At 51.3% G+C, this 17,367-nt stretch overlaps 1 protein-coding gene across 5 annotated transcripts in view; it reads left to right on the forward strand.

Annotated features, from left to right (window-relative positions):
• The window catches only part of SESTD1 (SEC14 and spectrin domain containing 1), a 1,198,983-nt gene that overhangs the window by 287,151 nt on the left and 894,465 nt on the right, over nucleotides 1-17,367 (forward strand). For all 5 annotated transcript variants that reach the window (XM_069616097.1, XM_069616095.1, XM_069616099.1 and 2 more), the window contains one exon: nucleotides 16,183-16,296. In XM_069616097.1, the coding sequence (XP_069472198.1) occupies nucleotides 16,183-16,296 (114 nt within the window). The remainder of the gene's footprint in view (nucleotides 1-16,182; nucleotides 16,297-17,367) is intronic.

Raw genomic sequence — 17,367 nt, forward strand, 5'->3', positions numbered from 1 at the left:
TTCGCTTATAAGGTACTGTTCAGCCACTAGTGCTTACCTGGGGCCTGCTTTGTTGTTCCTGTGCTTCAGAGGGTTGCACTTAAGTTGTTACTTGCATCCCCTCCCAGGCCTACATTGAGCTACTTTGGGGAGGACAACCCGTTGTGCTCTATACAAAAGAAAGCTAACTAATACTCACCTGTAAACTTGAAGAACTCTTCATAGACTCTGCCTTCTCCACTGCTTATCTGCTTTTGCTCCCTCAACCCTTGATCACTGTACCACCAGTGCCCTCTTGACTCTGAGACTCACCTAGGATAGGATTGGACTTCCAAAGATTGGCTAGGCAGGTGTTAACTAAAGTTCTCCAGCATGGGGTCTTGCATGGATTCACATGCTCATGAATATTCCCTGTCAGGCTGGGAATCCTCGGGAAAAGAAAAAAATCAGTTTCAGTTACGTTTCTGAACTGTCTTTCTCCTAATATCTAATCACTGGTCTCTGGGTCATACTACCCCCAGCCAATGACTGCCCTCTACCTAAGCCCCTCCTCAGGCAGCCATCTTCATATTTCTACTGCACGTTCAAGTGTTGGGAGTCCTCGTGTTTAGCTCTTGAGCTTTTACTGCGTATTGTGTTTTTTTTCAAAGAGTTTACTCTTATTTTTTCGGTCAAATCGAGCCTCAAGCTCCACCGATTTATCTTCCGATCAACGGGGACCCGTTTTGGAAATCTATGCCTCTCAAAGGCGAATTTCTGTCGAATTTCACCTCTTAGAGGATTCCAGAAGATCTTGGAGGCCAACCCCTTGTGGTCATGGCCAAAGACAAAGGAGACTCAACGCCTCTGTTTAGGATCTGCCCAGGATGTGGACTACAGAACGTCTTCAAGGAGGATGGGCACTTGTGGTGCCTCTACTGCCTACACGCAGATCAATCGCACTTCGAGGAGTCCTGTGCGTTCTGCAAGGACATGTCCTCCTGTACAATGAAGGACCGTCACAAGCGACTCACTGACTGGCTGGAGTCGAAGAGCCTGGCGGCAGGTGAGCGCCGGCAACGTACTTCTCTGAAGAGAAAATCAGAGCGGTCTTCTAAGACCTTTGAGGGTGCTCCGGCGACGGGGGCTCAACATAAGGCAAAGCACTGCGAGTCCGCAGGCACTGGGAGCGCCGTTGGTACGGGCTCCTCTGCTGGCAGGCCGGGCGCAGCATCACCGACGCTGTCAAGCACGAGCCAACGTTCCAGCTCGATGAAAAGGAAATCGGACAACCCGGGTAAGCTTCTGGAGAAGGCCCGGTTGGTTCCGACGGAGAAAGCCAAAGGGGGAGTGAGGCGGTGGCCCTCCCCCCCCACGGTGAAGGCCCCAGGCACGCCTACGGTCACAAAGGCCCAGATTCACCAGGCTAAGGCTTCGATTGAGGGAGTGGTAGCGTCCCTGGCGAAGACCGCAGAGGCTGCCCCAGTAGAGATGACCCCCAAACCAAGAGTTTCCCTGCCCAGCCGGAGGGAATCGTCTTTCACGCCCATCGAGAAGACCCCTGTGAAACTCCTGGGTGAGAAGAAAGGGGGGGGGCACAATAGACCTGCCAGACTCGGATATCTCCACCGAGGATGTGATTTCTGGCCTCAAGTCAGTTCTTGACAAGAAGTTCAACGAGGTCAGAGCCTATGGGAAAGATCCCGACGAGGCAAGAGTGACGGAGGAGACTAGGAACCGGAGGTTACTATGCCGCTGCCGATGCTCCCATTGCAACCATTGACAGACAGGTCGGAGGACATCTTATTGGTCTTGCACACTCTGTGCACAGAAATAAGCACACGGTTGCCTTTGCCTCCGGTGGACGATCCAGCGGTGCATGGACCGTCGGGGGGGAGTAGGGAGAGCCCTCCACCCAAGCGGAGGCGGGTCCACCCCCCCCCCCGCCTTCCACCCTTCCATCCTTCACCTCCATACCCTCCATCGAGGGATGAGACGTGGACGGACGACGACGGCGGTGACGATGGAACTGATCTCCCGTCGCCCCCACCCTGGGCTTCTCCTCCTGACAAAATTGGCTCCTTTCACGCCATGATTGCTAGGGCCTCTGGGCTTTTTCAGTTATGCCCCGAAGAGCAGAAGCAGGAGGGATTCCTTTATCAATAATGGGAGGCCAAGAGGAAGACCATGCTCTCGTTCCCGCTGTTGGACGACATCTGGGATGAGGGTCTGGCCCTCCTGAAGAACCCATGCTCGGACCCGGCAAAGAGGGACCGGTATGAGAAGAAGTACCGGGTTCCAGACTCTGCACCGATGTGCCTCAGAGCGCAGCCGTCCCCGAACTCGTTGGTCTCCGCGGCAGGCAAGAAGAAATCGGCTGGGGCGATGGCATCGACTTCCACTTCCCCGCTGGACGGCGAGGGGAAGAAACTGGACACCAGGGGACGTCGGGTCATCTCGTTGGCGGCGACGACCATAAAGGCTGCCAATGCTCTTGCTGTCATGGCCCGCTACAATAGGGAGCTGTGGTTTAAAATCGCCCCCCACTCCTGGACTTCCGCCTAGACGACAAGAGGGCGGAAACCCTTGCAATATTGCAGGAAGACAAGGTGGCTTCGAACCACGCCATCATAGTGGCTACGGACATTGCCGACACTGGCTATCGCCAGATGGGCAACAGCGTTTGCCTTCGCCGAAGGGGCTGGCTCAGGGCCACCGACTTCCGTCAGGACATTCAAGCGAGGGTACTGGACATGCCCTTCGATGGAAACAACTTGTTCGGCAAGCTCTTCCTCATACCGTCAGGCGTCCCGGTCTCTGTCGCCGGAAGCCTACAGAGTCCGCAACAAAGCTGGCAGACATCGTCGTCGTCACCAAGGTGCCCAAGTTGGTAAGGCCTCGGCGAAGCCGGACTGAACCGGCTGTGACATCGGGCCCCAACCCGTTTCCCCCCTGGTGGGAGGCGGCTGGCGAGCTTCGTCGGCGCGTGGAAATCCATCTCCACCGAACGTAGGGTGCTGGATGTTCTGGCACACGGGCACACTCTGACCTTCCAAAGGAAGTGTCCCCTTTTTCCACCTGTGGCCAGGAAAGAAAACCACATTCCTGAACTACTTCTGGAGGTACAAGCAATGCTAAAAAAGGGCATGGTAGAGCTCGTCTCATCTCGTCTCGAAGAGGCTCCAGAGTATACTCAAGTACTTCCTTGTTCGAAAGAAGACCGGCAGCTGGCGACTCATCCTAGATCTCCGCCGCCTCAACAAATACATAAAATCCCAGTAATTCTGGATGGTCACCCTTCAGCATGTGCTGGGACAGCTGGAAGAAGGGGACTTCCTGTCGTTGCTGGACCTGGAGGATGCCTACTTCCACTTCCCCATTCACAGGGGGCATCGAAAGTTTCTGCGCTTCGTGGTGCAAGGACGGCACTACCAGTTCAAGGCCCTCCCCTTCGGTCTGAAGTCAGCCCCAAGGGTCTTCACCAAGTGCCTGGCACCGGTGGCGGTGCGGCTGCGCCTGCAGGGCATCCATGTCTACCCCTACCTGGACGATTGGCTCATCCATGTCAAGGGAACTCACCGTCAAACGCACAGCGAGGACCGTCGTCCTGCTCACGGAACTGGGGTTCTCGATAAACTATGCAAGTCTTGCTTGGAGCCATCACAGGACACCCAGTTCCTGGGAGCCAGATTCAACACTGTGGTGCGCCTAACCGCACCGTCGGAGGACAGGATAAAGGCCATCCTGAACAAGGTACAACGGCTGTTGGCCATGAAGGTTGCCAGGGTGAGGTCCATCAAGTCCCGTCCCTGCTTGGCATGATGTCGTCATGCATCTACCTCGTTCGGATGTGGCCGCTGCAGGAGTTTGACCCCTGTTGGATGCAGGCGAAGGGAAGCTGCGGGGACAGGATCGTTCAACGAGACTTTCCGTCGGGCGATTCGATGGTGGGGGGGGGGGTCCGCACGCATCTAGCGGTGGGCATGGACTTCCAGACCCCTGCACATCAGGATACATTGACAATGGACGCCTCCCTGGAGGGATGAGGCCCACACACCGGAAATCTCCACGCAAGAGGCCTTTGGCTCCCAGAGGAGAAGTCGTTGCACATCAACATCCTGGAGCGCCGGGCCGTGTTTTGGGCCCTCAAGTCTTTCCTTCCGTCCCTCAAGGGCAAGGTGGTGCGGGTCTCTTCACCGACAACACCACGACGATGTTCAACATTCGGAAGCAGGGGGGCACCAGATCCCCTGCTCTCTCCAAGGAAGCGCCTGTCCTATGGCACTGGGCCGTTGCTCAAATTATGTTCCTGGTACCCTTTCATCTGGCAGGAGTGAAGAACACCATCGCCGACTCACTCAGCAGGGAGCTGCGCTCTTGCCACGAGTGGGAACTTCGGCCGGATCAGGTGGACCTACTGTTTCGGCGATGGGGCAATTCCCAGATCGATCTGTTTGAGACTGTGACGAACACAAAGTGCCGGAGGTTCGCCAGCAGGTTTCCCCAGCCGAGGAGCATGGGGGTTGCTTTCTCATTCTCCTGGGACAGCCTGTTTTTCTATGCGTTCCCACCGTTGCCATTGCTCCTACGACTCATCAGTCAACTCAGACGGTCCCGGTGCAGGATTATCCTTGTCGCACCGGCATGGCTGAGGCACATATGGTACCCAGACCTTCTGGACTTGTCAGCGTTCCCTCCAGTCAACTTCCAACGGATGCAGATCCTGCACCACGACCTGTCGTTGCTGAACCTGCAGGCCTGGCTCCTGCAGCACTAGAGTTTGGAAGATACGAGATCCCTGCGGACTGCAATGGAGGTGCTTGCCAAGGCCAGGGTGCTACGGACATAAATGGAAGAGGTTCACCGTCTGCTGCCGTGCACAGAAGATAAACCCTCTACAGATTACGGCCCTCAAGTGCTGCCGTACTTGCTGTCGCTGGCCAAGGTGGGCTGGCACACACCTTTATCAAAATTCATCTGGCGGCCATCTCCCGCTACACCAGAACTCCGGGGTGATCGTCGCTGTGGTCGCATCGCCTGGTGAAGGAGTTCATGAAAGGACCTTTCTGCTCATTCCCGCTGTTGAAGGCTCCGGCCCCGGCGTGGGAGCTCAATGTGATGCTGACTAGGCTCATGGGTCAGCCATTCGAGCCTCTGCATTCGACACCTCTGAAATTCCTGCCGTGGAAGACGGCGTTCCTGGTGGCCATCACCTCTGCACGACGAGTATGAGAGATTCAGGCCCTCTCCTGTAAGCCCCCTGTACTTGACTTCCCACGCAACGAAGGTCGTGCTGAGGACGCACCCCTCCTTCATGCCCAAGGTGCCATCGGACTTCTATCTTAACGAGTTCATGGTGTTCTCCAGCATGGGGTCTGACATGGATTCACATGCTCATGAATATTCCCCGTCGTCAGGCCGAGAATCCTCGGTAAAGAAAAAAAAATCGGTATCAGTTTCTGATCTGTCTTTCTCAGTAGTAACCAATCACTGGTCTCTGGGTCATACTGCCCCCAGCCAATGACTGCCCTCTCCCTAAGCCACGCCTCTGGCAGCCATCCTCAGATTTTTACTGCACGCTCAAGTGTTGGGAGTCCTCGTGTTTAGCTCTCGAGCTTTTGCTGCGTTTTTGCACTTTTTTTCAGAGATTTTCTAATTTTTCGGTCAAATAGAGCCTCAAGCGCCACCGTCTCTACATCCGATTAACGGGATCCGTTTTGGATTTTTCTACGCCCCTCAAGGGTGAAGATTTCTTAGAGTTACGCTTCTTGGAGGAGTCCAGGAGTTTCTGTGGCCTACATGGCCCAGGAGAAAGGAAGCTCGACGCCCGGAAAGCTGTTCAGGGTTTGCCCTGGATGCCAGCTGCAGAATGTGTTCAAGGAGGACGAGCACTCGAAATGTCTCTACTGCCTTCATGAGGACAAAACGCACGTGGAGAAGGACTGTGCGTTTTGCAGGAACATGTCGGAACGGACCATCAAGGACCGACACCTTCGTCTCTCCAACTGGCTAGAAGGAAAGAGCCGGTCAGGTGAGAAGAAGAAGTCCGAGCGGTCTTCTAAGTCCTGTGAGGGCGCCCCGGCGACGGGGGCCCAAAAGTAGGCAAAGCACCGTGAGTCAGTGGACACCGGGAGCGCCGAACGGTAGGGCTCCTCGGCTGCCAGGCAGGGCGCATCCTCTCCAGTGCCATCGACCACAAGCCAACGCTCTGGCTCAGGGAAGACGAAGGCCGAGAACCCAGCGAAGCTTCTAGAGAGGCCCCGGTCGAGCTCAAAAGATCCAGCTGAGGGGGGAGTGAGGCAGTGACCCTCCCCCCAAGGTGAAGGCCACAGGCCCACAGAAGGTGGTAAAGGCCTTGATTCACCCGGCCAAGGCCTCTATCGAGGAAGTTGCGGCGGCCCTGGCGCAGCCTGTGGAGGCTACACCAGTGGAGGCAGGGGGGGGGGGGGCGGTGCCCATTGTGGACACAGACACAACTGGTTGAAGTCTTAGAGGGCCTCGACGAGGGCGTCGAAGAGGCCCGGTCCCACGGGAGCGATCCCGACCAAGAGTACCAGCGAGGGTCCTAGTCACCCGTCGCTTCCGGAGCCGCAGGACAACTCGGCGGCCATTCTGTTGGTAATACAATCCTTTTGTTCGGAGATGAGGACGAGATTGCCCCTACCACCGAAGCAGGAGCCGGCAACTGGCCCGACGGAGGAGTCTGAGCCAGGCCCATCGGGAAGTCCCCCAAACAAGAGAAGACGGACCCATCCAGCCCCTGGAGATCTTGCAAGAAGACGAGGTGGCATTGGACCATGCCATAATGGTGGCAACGGACATTGCCAACACTGGTTTCTGCCAGCTAAGCAACGGCGTTTGCCTTAGACGACGAGGGTGGCTCAAGGCGACGGATTTCCACCAGAACATACAAGCAAAGGTTTTGGACATGCCGTTTGACGGGAAAAACCTGTTTGGGAAAACAGTGGATGAGTCCTTCCAAGCCATCCAGGCAGACACAGAGACGGCTAAGGCCCTAGGCGTTCTCCGGCAACAAAGGCCATCCTTTCGGAGCTCCGGAGGCAAGCAGGGTGCCTCCAAAGGATTCGACGGTGACTCCTCCATGTACCGCCAAGCGGCCCGCTCCTCGTCGCAAGAAGCCTATATAGGACGAGGCACGTCGGGTGGACCCTGCCGTCGTCGCCAGGGAGGCCAAGGCGGCAAGGCATCCTCCAGCAAGATTGAACCGACCGTGGCATCGGGCCCCCACCGAAGCACCCCGGTGGGAGGCGTGTGGGAGTCCATCTCCATCGACCGTTGGGTGCTGGACGCCCTGGCCCAGGGGGACGCCCTCAAATTTCTAAAAAAGTGCCCCCGCATACCACCCTTGGTCAGGAAGGAAAATCCCGTCCCTCAACTGCTGTTGGAGGTAAGGGTGATGCTCAAGAAAGGTGCCATCGAGCTCGTCCCGAAGAGACTTCGGGGCTCCTGAGTATACTCAAGGTACTTCCTCGTGAAAAAGAAGACAGGAGGATGGCGACCCATCCTGGACCTGCGACGACTGAACAAGTACATCAAGGCACAGAAGTTCCGGATGGTCACCCTCCAGCATGTGCTGGGACAGCTGGAGTAGGGCGATTTCCTGTCGTCAGATTTGGAGGATGCATACTTTCACATCCCCATTTTAAAAGGACACCGAAAGTTCCTCAGGTTCGTGGTCCAAGGGCGGCACTACCAGTTCAAGGCCCTCCCGTTCGAACTAAAGTCGGCACCCAGGGTTTTCATCAAGTGCCTCTCTCCAGTGGCGGCGCAGCTGCGCCTACAGGGGATCCACGTCTACCCCTACCTGGACGATTGGCTCATCCGCGCAAGGACAAGGGAGCTCGCCGTGGAACATACAGCGAAGACCGTCCAGCTACTCACGGACCTGGGGTTAACCATCAACTTCCTCAAGTCTCACCTGGTCCCCTCGCAAGTCACACAGTTTCTGGGAGCCATGCTCGACACAGTGGCACGTCTGGCCTCACCGTCGGAGGAGAGGACAAAGGCCATCCTAGGCAAGGTGCAGCGTCTGCTGGCCACGGACGTGGCCAAGGTGAGGTCCTTCAAGTCCCTCATCGGGATGACGTCCCCTTGCATATATCTCGTGCACCTGTGCAGGCTTCGGATGCGCCCTCTACAGGAGTTCCTCGATGCCCACTGGATAGAAGCAACGGGCAGCTTCGAAGACCGGATCCCTCTCAACAAGACTTTCTGTCAAGCGATCCGGTGGTGGGGCACCCGCGCTCATCTGACGGCAGAAACAGACTTTCAGACCCCCGCCCACCAGGTGACAGTGACGACGGATGCCTCCCTGGAGGGGTGGGGAGCGCATACCGGAGATCTTCACGCGAGAGGCCTTTGGCTCCCAGAGGAGAAGCCGCTCCACATCAACCTACTGGAGCTCCGGGTAGTGTTCTGGACCCTCGGGTCCTTTCTCCCGTCCCCCAAGGGCAAGGTAGTGAGGATCTTCACCGACAACACCATCACAATGTTTTACATCAGGAAACAGGGCAGAACCAGATCCCCGGCCCTATCCAAGGAAGCCCAGGATCTGTGGCATTGGGCCGTTGCTCAAGGGATGATTCTAGTGCCGTTTCATCTGGCAGGGATAAAAAACACAGTCGCCGACTCACGCAGCAGAGAGCAGAGAGCTGTTCTCGTGCCACGAGTGGGAACTACGCCAGGATCAAGTGGACCGAATCTTTCAGTGATGGAGCAAACCCCAGATTGACCTGTTCGCGACGGCGACGAACTCCAAGTGCCAGAGGTTCGCCAGCAGGTTTCCCCAACCGAGGAGCATGGGCGATGCTTTCTTGTTCCCTTGGGACGGCATGTTCCTATATGTGTTTTGTCATGATGCCTGCTCCCGAGGAGCTAGGTCAGGCCCAGCGTCCCCAGAAGCGGACTCGCCAAGCAGGACCCAGCAAACCCCTATAGGGGCTCTTTGGACCTTTGGCGCCAGGCTCATAAAAGGCATCTGTCCTGGAGCCATAGGCGCCAGGCTCATCATGGCAGAACATATGGTAATGCTTGGGTGAACTCACCTGAGGCAGACCATGCTGCATACTCACCCGAGGCAGACCATTCTGTCTGAAGCTCCAAGCCAACTAAGGCTGGGGAGGAACTATTTTCTTTCAGGAACTCTTTTCTTACTCGGGTGGGGCCAGTGGAAGAACTCACCTGAAGCTCTTCCAAGGCTATTTAAACCACGCCCGGATGGCCACACGTGCTTCGCGTTATTCTGCATCTGCAGCAGGACGCTCACCCAGTCGGCTCCTGCATCCTGGCTCCTGCCATGCCCGCCAGCACCTGGAACACCTGCAAGGAGAGAAAGGCAAGCATTAGGACATTACCTACCTTCATCCAGCATCCGGATTCTTCACTCCGTCGATCCTGCAAAAGAAAGACCAGGGTTAGAAACGCATCTCATCGCTCACTGCAGCGCCGCTTCCACTTACCTTCATGTGGCGCTGTCTAGCTCTTCAGCGGTCATGGGCGACATCGGCCGCATCCCAGCACCTACGGAAAAGAAAGACAATAGTTGGAAGCGCTCTCTTCCACTTACCTTCACGTGGCGCCGGCAACCTTTTCAGCGCCCATAGGCGACATCGGTCGCATTTAAGACCTACGGAGAAAAAGGACAAAACAAGGTGAGCAACGAACTAATTGCAAAAGGACAGATTACTCACCTTAAGTCTTACCTGAATTTTGTTCGGACCTCAGTTCCCTTTTCGGGTCGGAGCGGCTTTTCTGGCTTTTCCGTACCCCGGCCCCTATGGGGAAATAAGACACACTCATTAAGGTGTCGGAGCAAACCACTACGGCACACCTTCATTAAAAGTACTCACCTGAGCTTACCTCGGCGAATCCATTACACCACACAGATTCCTCACCTAGTCCCTGAAAATTAAACAAAGGCCAAGGTACAAATAAGACTTGATCTTGTGAACTATATACTTACGGCAGCATTTTGGTAAAGGCAAGCAATCGAACCCTCGCCAAATCCTAGATCCAGTGAAGTAACTGAAAATCTACGCGCCCCTGCGTCAGAAGCAGGATGGAGAGCTCGTCCATACAGAAATTAAGGTGAGAGTCTGCGGAAGACACAGCTAGGGTTCGAGGAGGGTAAGAAGGGGAAAAGGGGGGAATCTCACACACAATCTAGCAGACAGTTAACTCCCTTTTCCCATCTACAGGAGGATTATTCTACGGGCCAGACAGACGAGGTTTGGGGGTCCAGTCCAGTCCATCTTCAAAGCACTACGCTTTACCGTGGAGAAGTTGTAGCAGTCCAGAACGGGTCGGCGCCTCCGTGGGAATCAGGTGAGCGTTACACGTTCCCTCCGTTGTTGTTGCTGCTCCGACTCATCAACCAGCTCAAGAGGTCCCAGTGCAGAATGATCCTCGTCACACCGGCGTGGCCGAGACAGATCTGGTTCCTGGACCTTCCAGTCAAGCTGTCGACGGACGCAGATCTCTCCAGAAAAGGAAGCGCAATTCTTCATCACGACCCAGAGTCGCTGAACTTGCAGGCCTGGCTCCTGCAGCACTTGAGTTTGGAGGATACGAAATCCTGGCCGACTGCAGAGAGGTTCTTGTGTAAGCCAGGGCGTCCTCAACTCTCAAGTGCTACGGACATAAGTGGAAGAGGTTCTCTATCTGGTGCCAGGCACAGAAGATTAACCCTCTGCGCATTACGGCCCCTCAAGTATTGCCGTGCCTACTGTTGCTAGCCAAAGTTGGACTATCTCATGCTTCAATCAAGATACACCTGGCAGCGATTTCCCGATACACCAGGACTACAGGGCGGTCATCCCTGTGGTCTCATCGCCTGGTTAAGGAATTTATGAAGGGACTGTTTCGATCATTCCTGCCGCTGGAGGCGTCAGCCCCGGCGTGGGAACTCAACGTGGTGCTGACCAGGCTCATGGGTCCGCCAATCGAGCCATTGCATTCGGGCCCGTTGAAGTTTCTGTCGTGGAAAACAGCGTTCCTGGTGGCCATCACATCCGCCCGACGCGTGGGAGAGATCCAGGCACTATCCTGCAAGCCTCCGTACCTGACTTTTCGCGATACAAGGGTAGTGCTGAGGACACACCCCTCCTTCATGCCCAAGGTGCCGTCGGACTTCCATCTCAACGAGCCCTTGGTGTTACCAGTCTTTTTCCCATCGCCTTCGTTGCCGGTTGAGAGAACTTTGCACTCGCTGGATGTGGCTAGAGCGCTGAAGTTCTATGTGGACCGCACAAAGAGTTTTCAGAAGACGTTGCAACTGTTTGAACTTTGGCCCTGTGAACCAGTGGAAGGCCCTCTCCAAGGCCTCCATTTCCAGGTGGCTCTCCGGCTGCATCACGCACTGTCACCGGTTGGCAAACCGGCCGTTGCCTGGCTGTCCGAGGGACCATTCGACCAGAGGGATTGCTGCAACTGCGGCGTTCCCGTCTGGTGTGCCCCTGCTGGACATCTGCAGGGCTGCTACTTGGAGGTCGACGCACACCTTCACGAGATTCTACTGCGTCGACCCAGATTCCAGGGAGGAGTCCAGAGTCGGCCAAGCAGTGCTGCGCAACCTGTTCGCTTGAAGGTGAGCCTGGTGAGGAGGTAAGAGATGCTTAAAGGGATGGTCTAGTAAAAATTTTTATTTAAAAAATAGATAGGCCACATAAAAAAATATACTAGCATCCTCCATTTTAAAACTTCCTATGTAAAATTTTGAGCTATTCAAGCTCAAAATTCGAAAAAGCAAGCACAGGGGCGCAGCCATTTTGTGAAATGGAGGCCCTCCTGTGCTGGCTTTTGCTTTTCGGCACTAATGAAGGAAAAGCCAGCCAGCTGTAGTAAACAAAGTCTACCGCTGGGTGGCTTTCCCTTCATTAGTGCCGGGACTCGGAGGACGCGGACCGGAGACCAGAGCAGGAAAGCTGCAGCTGAATCTCGGTAAGTGCTATTTATTTTTTTTACAAAAAATAAGCACTAGCTACGTTTTTTTTCTAAGTTTTCCGGCTTTAAAACTGCAGCGTTTTCCAACACAACCGCATTGTCTGCCTGACTCTGCTTTACCATTTGGGAAAGCATATTTAGGCAGACAACGCAGCATTTAGCATTTCCCATTTGGGGCTCTCGGGCTCCCCACGGGGAGCCCGAGAGCCCCAAATGGGAAATCAGCTGCAGGTAGAAACACTACGCGGCATGTAAACACAACTGCGTGTGTTTCTGCCTGCTGTGGCTTTCATTTTGGGTCTCCGGTGCTCCCCTGGGAGCACCGGAGACCCAAAGTGATAGCCACAGCAGGCAGAAACACACGCGGTTGTGTTGGAAAACGCTGCGGTTTTTCTTTCCAAGTTTCTCAGGCTCCTCCGAGCCGGAGGAGCCTGAGAAACTTGGAAAGAAAAACCGCAGCGTTTTCCAACACAATAACGTTGTATTTATGTTTGCGGTCGCTTCAAAAGCGACCGCAAACATAAATACAATGTTTTTAAAGCTGCAGTTTTATTTCTAAGTTTTCCGGGCTCCTCCAGCTTTTGTAAAAAAAATAAATAGCACTTACCGAGATTCAGCTGCAGCTTTCCTGCTCTGGTCTCCGGTCCGCGTCCTCCGAGTCCCGGCACTAATGAAGGGAAAGCCACCCAGCGGTAGACTTTGTTTACTACAGCTGGCTGGCTTTTCCTTCATTAGTGCCGCAAAAGCAAAAGCCAGCACAGGAGGGCCTCCATTTCACAAAATGGCTGCGCCCCTGTGCTTGCTTTTTCGAATTTTGAGCTTGAATAGCTCAAAATTTTACATAGGAAGTATTAAAACGGAGGATGCTAGTATTTTTTTTTTTATGTGGCCTATCTATTTTTTAAATAAAAATTTTTACTAGACCATCCCTTTAATGTTGAGTTGTTGTAATGCTTAATGTTGAGCCTTGCCACCTCCCGTGGTTGTGCGTGTGTACTGCTACATATTCTTTTATTCATGAGCATTTGAATCCATTCTAGACCCCAATGCTGGAGAAGGAGCACGTCATTTCCCTGTAACTGTTGTTCTCCAGCATGGGTCTGACATGGATTCACATGCGATCCCTCCCGTCTACCCCTCTGAGGCTCTTCTTAGTCCTACTGCCACTTTACGTGCTAACAAATCTGAAGATGGCTCCCTGAGGAGGGGCTTAGGTAGAGGGCAATCATTGTCTGGGGGCATTATGACCCAGAGACCAGTGATTGGTTATTAGGAGAAAGACAGTTCAGAAACGAAACTGATTTTGAGGATTCCCAGTCTCACAACGGGGAATATTCATGAGCATTTTAATCCATGCCAGACCCATGCCAGAGAGCAGCTACAGGTAAGTAACTTGTTCCTTATACAAGTTGGTCTAAAGTTTGCATACTTGTTTCAGAAATGTCTGCTACTTTTTATATTACCATAAAAATGTTCTAAAGCATTTGTATCCTTGGCATATTACAAGTATGTGTTTAATACTACAGTGTGATAGTACTTACTTTACTTAAATGTTATATAAAATAAATGCATATTTTTTATATAACTGCTAGTGTGTCAGTGTTTCCTTGAACTAAGTGTATACTTTGAGTTCTGTGTGCCTCACTGCAGCCCTCATTCATCATAGACTAACCCTGGCTGCTCAGCCATTGCTACCAGACCTTTGGGCAGTTCAGGCTGACGCTAAGGGGTGTAACCCTGTACACTAAAGTTAGGCTTTCTAAAGTCCTGTCCCAGACTGGACTTTACCAAAAAAAAACATAGGGATACTCTGCAGCCTCCGCTGGACCCTCTCGATCCATTCTTTGTGCCTGCCTTCCTTTTTGTTCCTTTCTTCCCTTTGATGTTGTCGATTTCTTCTTGCTCTTCAGATTGCCAGTGTGGTTTTTCACATTACTCTGGCACCTTTTATTCACACTTTGAAATGGTCACTGGGTGGGGCTCTGCTTTGGTGACTGCACCTTTTCCTAGTGTCTCCGCACTTCTCCTCTCACCTGCATCATTTTGGTGAGATTCACAAGCTCTGCCTCTGAAACAGTTATTCGTGGGGACTTTCTTCACCGGCTCGCTCCTCCTCTGCATTTTTGCCATGTACTGCTCTTTCGGGAGAGTGCTTAAGGTGTTTGGCTGGTGGCTGTCCTTGTGCCATTAGTGTTCCAATTTGACCTGCAGACACGCCTCCTTTTGAAGATGCTGCCGTGCGACTGTCCTGGTCACATGTTAACTGTAATGAAGGACACATTCACAAATTCCCTTGCCTGGTTACTTTGGCACAAGCAATTAAATCACCATTTTCAAAACAAGATGTTATGCAGGTTTGCATCTTTTTCACTGTACATTAAGGACAAGTATGATGGGGTACTTATACTACTGTTGGCAGACTATTCAATCTTATTCAAACATGCATTCTACAAACTGTTGTCAAGTACTGTACATTAAACCATCTTGGCATCAATACATCAATAAATCAAAATAAAAAAATCATGAATATCCACATCAGGGAATAGGGATTAAACGTACGCTTTCTCGGATGTTGCATGTTCAGGCTCTAGCGGCTTATGCCAGCTCAACCTGAAATGCTAAAATTTGATTTGCAACAAGTCACAGTAAAAATGAATGCTCCCATTAGCTATGCAATAAAAAGAAAACTTAAACAAAAGTGTTTAAGCACTGGTAGAGACATATGCTATTTCAACATCCAGCCAAAACATGCAGCCTTCCTAGATCTGACTGTGTTGAGGTAAGCTTGCCCCTTATGCACCTTGTCCTGCATAGCCAAGCTGGTCAACCAGAAAGACTTTCAGACCACGCGTTTCTAAACAGGAAACCACCTTTGTGCTGGAAAACATCAAATGTAATGGGTATGCGTGTGGATTTGCTGGCTCGAGACTGATGTCTGTTTGACCTAGCCACGAACACCATCCTATTGCTACAGTATGAGGCCTTCCCTATCGAGGTACCCCATCGAATGATGCCTCATGCCTGTGTGAAACGGGAAGGGAAGATCTTCTTCATCCGTTCTCCCAGAATATTAGAAATTAAGATTATTTCCCATCTCTTAAGAAGGGAAATAATCAAGGACCAAAACATGTATAGATTTATTGAGCGACCAGCTTCCAAAAACCACTGTCAGCAGATAGATTCCCATCCAGCAGCATGGAGGATAAGAGGAGTATTAACGCCCATATTAAAGGTCCCTGATTAGACGGTCTCTGTTTGACATTGGAAGAGTTGTTCTGCCAGATCTGCAGAAACAGGAATAGAAGCTGGATGAATGGGGAGAACACCAGCTCATTCCAACTCCATACTAAACCAATGTATCGATCCGTTTTAACTTTTCCCCAACTCAATATTTGGACCCCTTTCTGCTAAATGTAACGTTTTCTTTTACTTGATTCCTTTTTATGTTTTTTCTCCCTGTCTGTATATGTATATTTTGCAATGACACGAAGTCCCTGGTCACTGAAAATGCTTGATAACCACTCCTAGCCTACCTTTTGCTCCAGTTAACTCACTATTGATGTTGTCCCCCAGTGTCCACTTATTTGCAGTGGTTATATGATCTCGCACTTAGGAACTCGTGTTATAAAAGAACAATTATTATAACAGTTATAAATGTATTGCAGATCTCCTGGCTCTTTTTTATAAATAAGTAAGGCACACGATATGTTCTGTGCTTATGGTGACCATTTTCAAAAAAGTGCAACAATAGTAATACGTTGCATTACTACACAGTTGACGATAATTTGGCCTCTTATCCTTCTCTGGTTTACATAATGTGTTAACAGTGGGTATATAACCTGTATTATTCAGGTTAAATAGGTATGGTAAATACATCTGTAAACTGAGGTATGTGACTGAAAATCATTTTATAATGAGATTACATGGGGCCTCATTTATGCCGATGGTGGTAACAGTAAAGCGTTCAGAATGTTAAACACCACTTGTTAAATAAAGTATCTTGACTGTGAGGTGAGCTTGCTTGTAATAATTACCAGCTTGTAGTCAATAACCATGAACTTCGCAGGCAGTAAATATCCCAGTTGATCCAAACTCATGATTCGGTGTTATTTTAAAAATAAATTTAAACAGTTACATTTTACTTTTTACCCCCATAAATGTAACAAAGCCGTAAAAGTATGTAACTTTAAGGAAATGTTTTGTTATATGCACATATATTTTATTTGTTAATGCCTTAATTACGTTTCCAATATTTCTCTCTAGAATGTTGTTCCTGCTGAAGTGTCACTTGTTTGTGTAGTGAAACCGGATGAATTTTGGGACAAGAAGGTTACGCATTTTTGTTTTTGGAAAGAAAAAGACAGATTAGGTTTTGAGGTATGTATATGAACTGTTAAGCATTCATTCAAGTGGACAATGTGTCGGAAATGTAATGGCACATATGTTCAGCTTTGCAACAAAATGTGTCACATTGTGAAATCCTTTCACAATATAGAGGCCCGTTTATTAATAATTGTCTGGTGCTCGTGAAGTAGCTCCTACTAGACTGCTCAATCTGCTGCTGTCCTTTCATCACATGCTCTTTCCCAGAAGTGAAAACACCCATGGCTCCAACTCTAGAGATCAGCCCTAGAGCTAAGGTGTGTATCGGCCCCTTTTATTCCCTAGGAATAGGCACATACTCCCAAAAAAGAAAAATAGAGAGGACAAATTCTCCTGACAAGAAATAGGAAACAGTCTGTTCCCCTGCTTTCACCCACCCAGCTCCTTGATATGCCTGGACCGGTAGTACACACTGATCCACAGGAGGAAACTCGAATGTTATTACTGCTTGATTGGAATATGTAAAATGTATCTTTTTAATGTGAATGAATAACTAGATGCAAATATGTATTAAACATTTATGTTAAGCAACCCTTCCCTATCAGGTAAGTGTTCAAGAGTCTTAAAGGAATTGAAGATGTAGTAAATACCTGAAGGGTCATGTGAGTGTGATAAAGTCTCAAAGTTGCCCTTCACACCTTTTGGCAAAGCCAACTGGTAAGTAGGAAATATATTTGAAATGCCTGACTTTTAGAAAACTGTAAAGAAACAAAATCAGTGGGGGTACATTTCAATTTCCATCACACTAGGGATTACCGTGGGTCAATCCTAGGCTAGCACGCTCCCAATCACATCGGTTAAGGGTATTGTTAGGGGGTTGACATTTCACATGTGCAATCCCAATGTTGGGGGTCTGCAAGTGGTAAATACACTCCCACCACTTACTCTGATTTGCCATGTGAGCACCCTTGGGACCCTCTGAATCGCTTGGCACACTCAGTTCGCCGTCCCGTCAGTGGTGGTCCAAGGGTCATGGATGCAGTAGCTGAAGAAGGTGCTGGGTTTCTTTCCGTCTGCACTGCGGTTCTGAACGCTGGTTACAGCCTACTTGCAGTATGTTGGGCC

The sequence above is a fragment of the Ambystoma mexicanum genome, chromosome 9 (genome assembly GCF_040938575.1).
Source record: "Ambystoma mexicanum isolate Mex_15411 chromosome 9, UKY_AmexF1_1, whole genome shotgun sequence".
Lineage (NCBI taxonomy): Eukaryota > Metazoa > Chordata > Amphibia > Caudata > Ambystomatidae > Ambystoma > Ambystoma mexicanum.